Raw genomic sequence first — 13,835 nt, forward strand, 5'->3', positions numbered from 1 at the left:
TGTGTAAATGAGGCACACCCAGACTCTACTCCTGTGGGGAGTCACGTGTTTTATTCATCACTCGGGCAATCTCAAATGGCCATCCTCTCCCTCCGCCCCCACCACTGATTCCAAGGTGACAGAGGAACTGGTGATAAGTCTGCCCTTTTTTACCACATTAGACACCACACCTGCCAAATAGAAAACACCAAATCATGCACCGAAGAGACCGGAGGTCACATCATTAATGCCTTACAGATTGCACCTCTGCCAGGCAAACGGTTTGCCGCAGTCATGGTGGCAGGGGAGCTGCTGGCACCCGGGTCTCAGCCATCCCGTTTCAGACTCTCCCTCAGGAGCGCCCTTCCAGCCAGCGCCACAGCGGTCTGCGTGGTGACAGGTGTGCGGTGCCGTGACCAGCCGGATGCCAACCCCTCGTCCCTTCAGACCGTGGCGGGACCAAACCAGTGCCCGTAGCGATGGGACCCCCTCTGACTGTGATTCACGATATCATTTCCTAAAATGTTCTTCTGGGGGCCTGGGCCTTAGACGATGGGGTCCCCAAACGTACAGTACTCCTCGACGGCAAGGTTGTAACTGGCACCCTTCCCGTCTTTATAGGTGCTGGTCACTATCCTCATCCAGCCGCGCTCACCCTGTGGGCAGGGGGACCACATGTTAGCCTCCATGGGTCCCATAGACCCACAGCTCCGCGAGCACGCCACCCTCTGCCCCCTCGCCACAGTCCAGGCGCCACGCCTGCTCCACCGCCCCTGCCCTTGCACGGGACCCCTCCTCAGAAATACCTGCCGTGAAATATTTCTACTTGATTAATGTTTAACGAGTGGGGTGCGTGGCCCTGTGAGCCAAAAGCAAATGAATGCAACTAGAATGTTGACTCTTCGGGCTCGATGACTTAACTACTTATTAATATCCCCGGTTTCTAGTCCTTTCATCAAAAATATTGACATTTCATCACTTCAACATTAATCACTCTCCTGCACTTCAGAGTAATGAATTTCTGTGTCTTACACTGTTAATGGTTAATACTGAGTCTTAGAAATGGAAATTTTGGCAGTTAATTTATCTCCCTTGGATTTTTGACCCAACCCAAAAGTATTTTTGAAAAAACTGTAATATCACTTAGAAGAGTGGAAACTACGGCAGCAGAAAGGACAAGATGGTTGTAAAGCAACAATGGAGCTGTACTGAAAGTTCCAGAACAGTGCTTCACAACCTGGGCGGGGCCCCCAGGAGACACCTGGCAATGTCTGGAGACACCGGTAGGGCCGCACGGGGGGTCAGGGAGGGGCCAGCGATGCCACTAAACCCGCTACAATGTATGGGACAGTGACAGCCGCCATCCCCGCTGGGAGGGCCCGACCCCTGCCGGAAGCCCCCCCTGCTCGGGGCCGCAGTTGGCAGCCAGGAGCCAGGACAGACCTGGGGGCGAGGGGGCTACGTGCAAACATCTTACCCACGGTTCTCCCCACGAATTCCGGACGATCCAGTACTCGGTGCCGTCGCTGACACCCCAGCCCACCACAGAGATGACGTGGTTTATGTAGGCCTGCTCCTGGTACTCCGCGTGGATGCCTCCCGTGTAGTTGACCATCTTCTCCGTCGCCATGATTCCGCAGCTGCGCGCAAGCCGTGGAAGGATTAGCACCTCGGCGGGAAGGACTCACCACGGGCCCCACGGGCCCGAGGAGCCGACTCAGATCGTGCGGGGAGGGCTCTGCCGGAGCCTCTGTCGTCCTTCACTGCGCGCGTGTGCGTGTGTGTGCGCGTGTGCGTGTGTGCACATGTGCGTGTGGTGTGCGTGCGCACGCCCTTCACCCTCACTAGCGTCCTGAGTGCCAGCTCTACGGAGGACAACGCTCGCGCAGCCCTGACGGTGAAGCCGGCCCGGGACGGGGCCACAGGGCCCGGGCTGGCAGCGGCCCCGGCTGCTCACCTGATGGGGCCGTTGGCGTAGATCTCGGCCATCATCTTCTCCCTGCCGGAGAGGGAGCCATAGTCGCCGACTCTCCAGAGCGTGTAGTTCTGGATGGCGTGGCACTCCTTGAACTCGGTACACGTTCCGCACTGGTTGAACTTGTTGCACTCTGGGGGCGGCAGGCAAGGTCAGCGTGAGGCCGCCTCCCTAACCCGCGGACAGAGCAGCCCGTCCACACCCGCCGTCCGCTCCGCCAGCGTGGCCGATGCGCAGGCCCTCGGAGGTTAGCCTCCTCTCTTCCTCCGGAGGCCAAGGACAGGGTCTTTTCACAAAACTCCGTAGCGGAAGAGTGTAATTGAATTACTAGCTTTTAGTAAGATAATTGTATTGCTAGTGAGCAGGTCGGTAGGTTAGGAAAAAAATAAGCATTTTCTTTCTTTTTTTTTTTTTGTCTTAGGGAGGTATTGAGAATTAGGCCACAAAAGAGGAGGCTCTTAGCTCTGTAAGACCACACGGGCCCCTGCATCCTTCCCAGGCCCTGGCCATCTCCCGCCCTGCCTCTTGACCACTCTCGTGTTACCCACTTGTTCTAATTTCCCATCTGTCCAGATTCCCCCCAGGACATCAGACTCCTTGAGGACTGAGTGGCTGGTTTCATTTGTCCCCAACACGCCAAATGCCCCGTGCCCAATACAGCTGGACAGGGACGGTCTGCGGCCACACTGGCTACCTCGGAGACAAGACTGTAGGGCAAACAGTCGGGTTGGCTCAGCTGTGCTGGGCCCTGCCGCCCTTGGGGGGTTCGGGGACCTGGCCGAGGCCAGGGCGACCAGTGCAGGGCGAGGCGCGGCCCCAGGGACCACCGACCCCAATCTCCAGAGCCTTCTCAGCCTCGCCAGCCCTCTCCCTGGTTCTCTGCCCCCCGCTGTGTTTGCCCAACAGGACTCACCCAACCAGTCTGGGGGAATTTTCTGGCTGTGCAGCGTGGCTCTGGAGGCCAGGCGGGGGCACCCCGTGGGTGTGCGACGGTGCCCAGAGCATGCTCGGGCACCGAGGGCACAGGGGCTGCTGCAGCTCACCCTTTATGAGGGAGAGGGTGTGGGCGGAAGAGCAGCCACAGTGGCTCCCCACTCCTGCGGCCTGTCTCCGATGGCCCCGGGTGCACCCTGGCTCCCCGCTCTGGCCACGAGGGACTCAGACGCGAACAGGTGACCTAACACTGCCAATTACAGGTTTGGGGTTTGCACTTCCATGCCTTTGGTTCCCCAGGGGAGCAGCCCAGAGGGACGGTGCCAACCCCCGGGTCGGACGGCAGACTGGCTCTGCTGGTGGCCGCAGGCCCCTCCGCTCCGGCTGCGCCCACACGCACAGGTCCAGGCGGGGGGAGCAGGCCATGCTCCAGCCGGGCCCGTGCGCGTCCGTTGAGGACTGCGACCCACCTGCCGGCCTGCTCCCCTCACCACTCGGGAGCATCTAGGCCTGCCTCGGCAAGGCCCCACCTTCCAGAGGCCCCGGGAAACCACCCAAAGGCCAACAGGCCAGAACCCAAACCAGGCCAGTCCTGGCCCTGGGGCACGAGGCTGGAGATGGCCCCCATCTTTTGTGTAGGTCTTCCCCACGACCACCTGCCTGCTCCCCAAGCCTCACCAGCTTCAGGGGTGGGGGGCTCCCACCTCCGTGCCCCCTGTACACCCCGGCCTCAGCGCGGGAGAAGTGGGGGGTCACCCGGGCTCCGGGTGGCTCCGTCCCCGGGAGGAGGGCGCTGGGGGCGGGCAGCGGCCTACCCTGGTCCTTAGCCTGGTAGTTGTTGCAGGTCTCGTCCGGGATGCCGTGCTCGTGGGCGTAGCTCCACACCGGCAGGTCATTGCCGCCCTCACAGGAGCCCGCGTTGGCGCAGTCGAGGACATGCTGCACGGACAGCAGGGTGGAGGGCCAGGCCCCCTTCCTCTTGATGTTGATCCTGTCTGCAAGGGCAGCACCCACACCTGGTCAGCACGCACCCCCCGCTCCCCCCACTGCCCGGCCCCTCCAGGCACGGACCATCTGTCCACACCGCCAGGCTGCGGGGGCTCTGGAAGCACCTGCTGGAGGGCTGGCAGGACAAGAACTGGGGCCGGCCCCAAGGACCAAGCCTGGAACGGGACAGTCGTGCCCCCCGGGGCGCCCCCCCCATGTCCCCGGTGTCATCACCCAGGCCCGTGTGCTCCCTGCTGCTCCACTTGCACTCCTCTGGCCAGCCTGGGCCTTCTGGAGCTCACCGCCAATCACGGGCAATGGCCCCCCCAGCCCGCCACCCCTTCCTCATTGTTCCCCGGGGCCTGGCCACTCCTGCCCCTTGGCTGGCTGCAGGTGGCTGCCCTGCCCTGTCCTCAGGCCCCTGGCCTGTCCACACACTCCAGGGCACCTGCTCACCACTCCCCGGGGCTCCCCGGGCCGTAGCCCCTGCGCCCAAACGCCGTGGGGGACACACAGGAGGTGCTCACGATCAGCCGCCTGAGCGCGTGGGCCGCCGTCCCTAACTGCAGCCTGGCCCTGGCCGCTGAGCCCCGGGAGGTCACTTCCCCGACGCAGGTTCTCCATCCTCACGCTTCCTACATCGCTTCGCCTCCATGGGTCCGGGTGTCCTTAGGCGCCGCGGCTGTGCAGGGATCCCCACTCCGGAGAGACGCCTGCTGTCGCGGGACCCGAGGCCCCACTGCCCGCTCGCTCCCGGCCCGCGGGGACCCCGTCACCAGGGCCCCAGCCCCGCCTGCCTCTCCCAAACTTCACTGGGAAACTCAAAGGCAGCTCCCTCACCTCTGTGCGCCCCAACCCACCTCCTGGGACAATAGGGGCGTGACCCCGCCCCCTCCCCAAGGCCGCGTGGACCTGCCTTTCGTGAAGCAGCAGCAAGGAGCGCCAGGGCCGCGCCCCCACGGAAAGGCGGCCGGGGCTGCGCAGTGCGGCTCCCCTCGCCCCCGGTTCCGCTCCCGCCCGTGGCCCCTTTCTGCCTTCGGCCCAGCGCAGCCTCGCTCGCGTGCCCTCCCGTCCCCTCTGGCGAAGCTGCCAACGCGGCCGCCTGCTTCCCCAGCCTCGGCCCCTCCGTGGAGGCAGCGGGCGGCCTGGCCGCTCCACGGTGGAGGCGCCTCCTGCCCTGGGCCCGGGGCGCCCCCCCCCCCCCCCCGCCCCGCAGCCACCGCCCGGTGCTGCCCCCAGGCCCGAAGCCCGCGCACGGGCGTGAGCAGCCTCCAGGCAGAGGCCCGGGGCCGGCGGGGGGGCAGATGAAGGCGAAGCCGGGACCCGATGCTCGGAGGCTCCGCTGGGGGGACGAGGGGCTGGAAAGCAGATGGCGGGCCCGGGCCCAGGCAGCCCGGAGCGTGGGGGCGGGGTGGGACAGCCCCCTGAGGGCAGATGGCCCCGCGGGCACGGGCTCTCGCGGCGCCGGAGGTGGCAGGGCTCGGGGCTCCTGCTCGGGGCTCCTGCCAGCGCGCACCTGCCCGGGGGCGGGGCCCAGGGACAGGAAGGGGGGCCAGGAGCGCGGGTTGGTGGCCGCGGGGCCACGGAAGTCCCCTCGGTGCTTCTACTTTCTCCGTGAAAGAGGAAGCCTGGCTCTGCCGCCGGGGAGAACGTTAGCGGTTGGAGGAGAAGAGGAGCCGCAGTCGTCTGCCCAGGAGAGGGGCCACCCCGGAAGCGTGCAGGGGTGACCACCTGCCCATGGAACCCCGGCCGGGGCCCAAGGACGGACGCGTCCCTCCCCCCCCCCACGAGGCCCTCTTTGGGCTCCGCAGGGGCCCTCGCCTCCGCCCTGACCCTGGGCGTCGAGGCCCACTCGGCCGGGGCCTCCCCAAGGGCGCTCCTCTCACACCTCAACACGGGGCCTCAGCCTATCTGCCCCTTCCCCCTCTTCCCCTAAGGGTCCGGAGTTACGCTCCGGCCCCAGGGTCTCCTCGCTCATCCCCAGAAGGGAGCCAGGGCAGGGCCACCAGGGAGGCCCCAGCACACGCCCCAGCTACAGCTGCCAGCCCTGGCGTCCAGGCCCCACCCTCCACCCCTCATCCTAGAGACAGCCCAGCAGAGGTCCCGGCCCCAGGTCCAGCCCCCTGGGTGGCCCTCCCGCGGCTGAGTCTCCTGACCTCCTTGCCCTGGACCTCAGTTCCCACATCTGCAAAATGGGAACAGTCACGGGGCAGCTCGGAGGCCTCGATGGAGCCACCCTGCTCTTAATCCACTTACTATGAGGCCACAGACCATACCAGGCCTGCCCCGGGAGCTACCCACCAGGGAGGGGGCGGTGGTCCTCTGCCCTCCCGGGGCCAGACTCCCACCCGGAGAGTCCCGTCTGCCGTGGAATTCGGGTGCCCTGCAGGCGGCTGGACCCCTGGGCGGCCACTGGGGCTGGCCGAGCCCCTCCCACGCCCTGCCAGGAGGCCAAGGCAGGGCGACATCTCCCCACCCCCGCCCCTCAGCCCTCCCCTTGCCGTGGCCAGAGGGGAAAACCAGCCGGTCTCAATGTCCCAGGCCCGGGACCGGCCTGCAGCTCAAACATTAACTGCGGCTGAAAAGCAGTTTCACTTCCCTGTCCCCAGCCCTGGCAGGGGGTTGGGCGAGTTGGCCCTTCTGGTTTGACCCCAAGTGGCTGGGGCCACAGGCTTCGGGCCCCGGGCAGGCCCTCCCGGGTCGGTGAGGAGCGGCAGCGGGCACGCGTCCGCCGCCCCCCGCCGGCGAGGCCCAGACGCCTCCCACTGCGCGCCGGGCCGGGCACAGGGTCACGGGCCGCCCGGGGGCCGTCGGTCAGGCCTCGGTGGCCGCGTCAGGGGGGCCGTGGGCGGCGGCCTACCCGCCATGGCGCTGGTGCTGCCGTGGGCCCAGCAGGAGCCGCAGTACTGGGGGATGTGCTGGTTCCTGGTGGCGCTGGCGTAGTTGACTCCGTTCACGTTGCGCCAGTCCCAGCTCTTGGGCAGGTCCGATGGGGACAAGTACTCATGAGGCCGGGGGTACGTCCTGGAAGAGACCGGCCGACAGGGTCAGTGCCCGCTGCCCTCCCCCAAGTGAGAGCGGGTGGTGAGCCCCTCGGTCACCAGGGGACCCCTCCGTCAGCAGGGGAGCCCCTCCATCACCAGGGGACCCCTCCATCACCAGGGGACCCCTCTGTCATCGGGGAGCCCCTCCATCACCAGGGGACCCCTCCATCACCAGGGGACCCCTCTGTCATCGGGGAGCCCCTCCATCACCAGGGGACCCCTCCATCACCAGGGGACCCCTCCGTCACCAGGGGAGCCCCTCCATCACCAGGGGACCCCTCTGCCAGCAGGGGAGCCCACCCCCAGGATGAGAGGGACGCAGGAAGCAGCAGGCCCCAGGCCGCCCCGCAACGCCCCCGAGGCCCCAGGCGAGGCCCGGCCGGCAGGTCGCAGGGAGCGGCCAAGCGCATTGCGGGCTTTGCCCCGGGAGGTCAGGGAGGCCGGCCCGGCCCTGGGCCCCGCGGTCCGAGCCCCGAGAGCCGCCCACCTGCGCCCCAGCCCCGACAGCTGGTCCGCCCGCAGGGGCCGCCGGCAGCCCCGGGCCCGCAGGAGGGAGGCCGCGGCCGGCGCGCCCGCCAGCAGCCCGAGCAGCAGCAGCCGCAGCAGCGGCCCGGACGGCGCCATGGCTCCGGCCTCGCCCGCCCGCCCCGCCCCGCCGGGCCTTAAGGTGGCCGCGCCCTGACCCACCCCGGGGCGGGCCGCACCCCCGCCCCGCCCCGCCCCGCCGCCCGCCCGGCCCGGCCCGGCCCGGCCCCGGGCGAGCACCTGCCGCCGCCCCCAGCGGGGCTGCCCCCGGAGCGGGAGGGGCCGGGCTAGCTTCGGCCCGGGGGGAACTTCTCTGGCTCGGGAGCCTAACTACAGCCCGACTCGCCCAGAAGCTGGGAAGGCGCCCCGCGGCCCCGACGGCTCGGGCAGAGAGGGGAAGCCGAAGCAGAAGTGGGTCCCCCGGCCTGGGTTTAGGACTGACTTAAGTGTGTCCCCCTCCTGCCCCTCGTGAGTGGCAGCCACCTGCGAGGCCACCAGGCCGGGCTGTGCTCCAGGGGCCTCCGGAGCTCGCGGCGCTCTCCTGCCCAGGAATGGGCCTCCCCCGAGGCCCGCGCCCAGCTGGCAATCCCCAAGGAAGATGCCCGTGGGCTTCCTGCAATTCCCGCGAGCCCCCTGGGGGGCCCTGCGGTGGCCCTGCGGTCCCAGCCGCGCCGGGAGGCCTGCCCAGAGGTGCCGTCGGGGCCCGGGCCCTGTTCACCAGTCCAGAAGCTGAGCCCCGTGAAGCATGGCCGGGGCCACGAGCAGACCCGCGCTTTACCCACGATGTGTCTTTTATCTTCCCGAACAGCGGCTCCTGTAACCCTCAGTCCCAGACAGTTCATCGTGGGGGTGGGCTGGGCGCCGCCCGATCCTGCAGGGCAGCACTCACGCTGGAGCGAGGGTGGGGGCCCTCCAGCTTTGCCCCAGCGGGTGCCCGGGGCCTGGCCTCAGAGCCCTCTGCCCCGCTCTGGGTGTGAAGCCCCTGGGCCAGACTTCCCGTTCCACCTCAGGTCAGCTACATGACTCAGGTCACCCACGTGGGGACCGGGTGTGTGTGTGGGGGTGTCTTCCTAAAAGGTGGACTTCTGGTACCCACTAAGGAAAAAGCTAAGAGCTCATCATCGCTTGGGAACAGCCAGAGAGGTCACACAACATCGTGAGTGACACATACTGTTGGGGGGCCTCGTGCACCCACAGACTGTCAGGGCCCAGAAGGTGCAAAGGCCAACCACAGGTTTCCCAACAAGGGACGAGGAGGGCTCACTCAGGCTTCCCCTCGATGGCTGGGCCGTGAGGTCCGGGGCCTCATCCCTAATATTGGGTGAAAATGTGCTGACTTACAAGCTTTTCTACTGTAGGGGCCGAGGGCAGGTCACCCCGAGATGGCCACTTGGCATGAAGGTGACTCGGAGCTGCAGGCTCCAGAGAAACTCCGGCCCCTCCCGCACCTCCACACAAGCACCTAAACTGGGAGCCTTTCCCAGGACGGGGGTTACTCGCAGAGACAGACTTGATCCGAGCGGCCCCTCCGTGGGGGACAGACGTCTAGTTACGGAGCCCCGCTCTCCGTGGCGCCCTGTGAACTGCGTTCCTCCGCTCTCGGGCCCAGACCCCGTCCCCGACGCTGTCCCTGTCATTTGGGATGTCCCAGTCACCTCATTTTCACCGACCGTCTTGGGAATTTCTGTGTGGATTCCCCATCTGTAGGAAATTAAGTTTGATCCTCTCCTGTTACTCTGCGTCAGGTCATTCTATTCTCACTCCAGCCGGGACAGTCTTAGAGGGGGGACAGGAGTCCCTGCTCCTCGACACCACATACAGCCACTGGGAGAACGGGCTGCTCTGAAGACGCCCTGGGTATAGACCCTGTACTCAGATCCCCAAGCCAGTGTGGATGGGGACCTGCACGTGGCCTTCATTTTCATTTTACTCCAAGCCCTGCAAATTCTTTGCGGGGCTTGACTGATCAAGAGGCCTCTCTGGGCCAGGGTCAGACAGAGGGGTTATCTCTAAAGGTCCCTTGACCCACTCCCAGCATGAGATTTGGGTCCCATCCCCTCGCCCCAAGCACCCAGCGGGTGTCTGAGAATTGCACTCAGTCCTGACATCGCCTGGCAGCAGCTGGCACAAGGTAAGGGCTCGGCCCTACGAGGCTGCCCCCCCATCAGAGGCCAGTCGTGAGCTCCAGGCTGTAACTTGTGCTTCTGACCCATCGACTCCAGATGGGAGGTTCTGAAGGCCCCTTCCTTACCCTCAATTAGTTTGCAGAGCGTCGCACAGAACTCAGGAAACACATTTACCAGCCTATTACAGGATAAGAATCAAGAGCCAGATGAAGAGATAGAGCAAGGAATGTGGAAGGGTGTGGAGTTTGAGGCTCTCTCTCCAGGTGCCTCCCTCCCCTCTCAGGGGAGGTCTGGAGAAGGGACTAGAAATTGCAACCAACTAGTCACAAGATGGACCTGGGGGCTACCAGCCCCTGCCTTGGGGTGGGGTCCACGGTGGCCTCTTTAACATAACAAGACACCTAGGGGCGCCTGGGGGGTCTCAGCCGGCTGAGTGTCTGATCTCAGCTCAGGTCTCCATCTCCAGGTCTCGAGTTCAAGCTTCGCCTTGGGCTCCATGCTGGGCATGGAGCCTTCTTTTAAAAAAAATAAAAACATTAAAAAATATAAATAAATAAATAAATAAATAAATAAATAAATAAATACCCACCTTTATCGCCCTTTACCGCTTTCAAAATTCCAAAGGTTTAGGGACTTGTGAGCCAGAAACTGCAGACAAAGACCAGATACTGCGTTCATCGGCCCCACCAAGTGCATCTCTCCCATAAATCCCAGCACTGCGCGCAGGAGGTCAGAAGCAGGTGCCGGGAGGGCCGGGGATGTTCAGGTCCCCGGGCTGCGACAGAGCTGACCCTGCGCTCACCGGGATCCTCCTGACTGGGAAGCAACTCGCACTCAGACGAGGATGGAAAGCGCAGCCAGGGGGAGGGGAGGGAGTTGGACATTTATTTTTTTTTAAGGTTTTTATTTATTTATCCATGAGAGACCCAGAGAGAGGGGCAGAGACAGAGGCAGAGGGAGAAGCAGGCTCCCTACGGGGAGCCTGACGCGGGACTCGATCCCGGGACCCCAGGGTCACACCCTGGGCCGAAGGCAGATGCCCAACTGCCGTGCCACCCAGGTGCCCATTTAACACCATACATTTCAAGGCGCCGAGGAGGAAGTGAGGTCTCCCCCGCCTGCGGGCCCGGGCTCTCTCTCCCTGCCGCCGGGGCCGGGGCCGTGGTCTCGGAGTGGAGCAGGCCGGCCTCGGGGCTCCGGGCTCCGCTGAGGGCCCAGCGCCAGCAGCCCTGGAAGTTTCCCCAGGGCCCAGTGGGAGGACATGCCTGGCGGGGCCACCCTCCCATCCCTCCCCCCCCCCCCCCCCCCCCCGCCACGTTTGGAGGAAAAGCACTGGTTTCTGTGTGTGGCCTGGGCTCGGGCGGCTCCGATTGGGCCCCCAGACCACAGCCTGGGCCCGCCCCTGCCCCCCAGCTCCTCGGCCGCGGGCAGAGTCTGGAGCCGCATCTAACAGACGTTGGGGGGCTCAGGGCTCTCCAGAGTCCACCACGGGGTTCTGACCCCGGGACCGACCTTGCGCCTGAGGCCCCCCTTCTGGATGTAACTAACGGAGTCATACCTGCGCCCTGGTGCTTCAAGGCAGAGGCGATGGCGTTCTAGAAGGCTCTCCACTCCGGGAGGCGTCTGCTCTCTCATCTGGTTCTGGGCACAAGCCTGAGCGGCCGAGTCAGGTGCTCTCACCCCCTTTACAGGTGGGGAGACCGGCTGCAGGGAGGTGGAGAGACCTTGGGTCAACAGGCAGGAGGCCCGGGGGCGCAGGTGTCACCCTCCCTCACGGTTCAGCCCCTGAAGTGCCCGGGCACGCTCGCGGCCCACCCCCGCCCCGGCCCCAACCCAGAAGCCTACTCATTCCTGAAGGTAAGAGCGATTTCTCCCCTCGTGGGGACACGGACACGCGTGCTTCGCAGTGGGGCCGGCGGCCCGCTCGCTACCTGAAGAGCGCACGGGACGAGTTTTGGTTTACTGTGCGGTTGCCTCAAGACCCTTTCTCTCCTTCGTGCCATGCGTCTGGCTCCCACGCAAGCTGTGGACACTCTGCCTCTTGTTCTGCCTTCCTGAGTTTGGCCACATCCTGGATACGGCGTTTGTTTTGGGGGCCTCCGCCGGCGCTCCGTGGGCAAGCCCGGCTTTGCGGGGTGCCGTGGCTGCCTTGCCGGCCACACGCCTGTCACTTTGCAGACGCCTCTGCAGCGAACCCCCGGCGGACTACAGAGGGGGGCACACAGGCCATCCCGCCGCTGTCCCCAGTGCCATCCTCCCCTCTCTCGGCTGCGCGTGAACGCCTGGGGGGAAACGTGGCTTCCTGGGGTCACATTTGTGGGGCTGACCCGCTAGCATCACCTTCAGGACACGTGGGTCACCGCTGGGCATGTGACATGGAGCCCGCTCAGGAGCTGGCCCGTGACCGGAAGGGTCTTGCTCGCTCACCTGATCGAATCTGCTCTGTCTCTATAGTCAGGTGGTCGGCAAGTATTTGTTGGGCACCTGGTTTGTGCCAGACCACTGTCCCCGCCCTGGGGACACAGCAGTGATGAGTCCCACGGGGCCTGCGAGAGACAGGGCGCCCTCCAGGGCCTAGAGCTCCAGGTCTAGGACGGTCCTCACAGCTCTCCAAGGGGTTGGGATTGAATGATGAGGACATAGCCATGGAAAGTGCTGAACTTTTAAAACAGAAGGAAGAATGGGTGCAAAGGCCTTGAAATACATACACAGGGACGCCTGGGTGGCTCACTGGTGGAGTGTCTGCCTTCGGCTCAGGGTGTGATCCCAGTTGAGGGATCGAGTCCCGCATCGGGCTCCCCTTAGGGAGCTCCTCCCTCTGCCTGCGTCTCTGCGTCTCTCCATGTGTCTCTCAGGAATAACTAAATAAAATCTTAAAAAAAAAAAAAAAAAAAAAAAAGGAATACATACACATTGGTAGGCCTGACCAGCCGGAAGAAGCGATGGGGAGCATGGCAGCAGGGATGGCTGGCCAGGAGGTAGGCAGGGGTGAAGTCACCCGGGAGCAAACAGGACCCTCAACGCCCCTTCCCGACCTCCCAGCTGCAGGGCCCACGGCCTGGAGCACTGCAGCCCAGCCCAGCCCACACCTCCCACACGGCCTGACCTTTCTGCCCACCTCCCCGTCCCTCCTTCCCCAGGGGAGGCCTACACCTCACCCCCTCTGTGCCCTGACAGGTGTCTTCCCATCAGAGATCTGAACCCAACACATCAGCAGTGGCAAGAGGGCTGAGGGGTTGACTGTACCCTGCTTGCAGCTAGTTTCCCAGAAGGTAGGGGACGACGTCTGACTGGGACGACGTCTGATTTTCACTTCATAAGATCTCTCTTGTGACCACTGGGAGGATGAAATGGAAGGAGGCAAGAGCAGGGGGCAGGTAGGGGCTGCCGTGGTCCCGGAGGGGAGAGTTGCTGATGACCAGGCAGGGATGCTCCCAGAGAGGCGGTGACAGTGGATGCGTGGGGTTATGGGCCCGGGAGGTGAGGGCCGCTAGGCCAACCCCCTTATAGGCCAGAGGTGACGAGGAAGGCGAGCTGAGCGGTCCGGAGGCCACTGGCCAGCCTGCTTCCTGACTCCTCATAGCGTACCCTGGATGTCAGTGTCCGAAGACCCGTGAGCCTTGTCCCTTCGCTGGAGGACAGGCCCGAGGACACCATGCATTTGAAGCCGCAGAGAACTTGGCCAAGGCCAGCGGGCAGGGCTTGGTGCTGTCCCGTCTCTGCAAACCTCCCACTCCTCCCAGGTCCCCGGAGCCCCTAAATCGGACTCAGCCAATATTGGTTGGGTAAACGAATGGATTTCTGAGACTTTACAACAGAGGGTTCTTGGACAAACATGGGGCTTGAAAAAGTCTACATTTTTGTTTGATTTCAGCTCCAGGTATTGAACCGTCCCCTGCTTATCTCTGTTCCTGCCCCGGCACGTTGCTTATCAGGAACTGCACACCTTGGGAGAGGCGAGAGATGCGCTTGAGAAGGTTGTGTCCAGACACCTCGGAATCACAGCAGTTGGGGGGCCAGCGTGCGCCTGTGTGCTTCCTCCTGGAAACCAGAGACGCCACAGTCCAGGATGCGGACTCCCCGCGTCCCTGGAGAGGTGGCACCGCGGTCACATTGTGTGGCCCCGAGGCTGGAAGGGAGCCCGGGTCGCCCAGCAGGTTGCAGCGCTGGAGGGGGCCGAGGTCTGGCCTCCCCAGGTGGCCGGGCAGCCCTGCTTGGTGAAAACCAGCAGCGTCAACCTGGTCCTTCTCTCCTCTGCTTACTTAT

The 13,835-nt window shown here is 64.6% G+C and overlaps 1 protein-coding gene across 1 annotated transcript; it reads right to left on the minus strand.

Moving 5' to 3' along the window:
- Positions 1-29: 29 nt before the first annotated feature.
- Positions 30-7,552, minus strand: CTSZ (cathepsin Z). Its single transcript, XM_077873758.1, has 6 exons — positions 7,406-7,552; positions 6,735-6,898; positions 3,703-3,882; positions 1,937-2,087; positions 1,457-1,619; positions 30-635 (listed from the first exon to the last, which is right to left on the minus strand). The coding sequence occupies exons 1-6, from the start codon at positions 7,540-7,542 to the stop codon at positions 525-527; spliced, it is 906 nt and encodes a 301-aa protein (XP_077729884.1). The 5' UTR covers positions 7,543-7,552; the 3' UTR covers positions 30-524.
- Between the last annotated feature and the right edge of the window lie 6,283 nt (positions 7,553-13,835).

This window comes from Canis aureus, chromosome 26 (genome assembly GCF_053574225.1).
Source record: "Canis aureus isolate CA01 chromosome 26, VMU_Caureus_v.1.0, whole genome shotgun sequence".
In the NCBI taxonomy this organism is placed as follows: domain Eukaryota; kingdom Metazoa; phylum Chordata; class Mammalia; order Carnivora; family Canidae; genus Canis; species Canis aureus.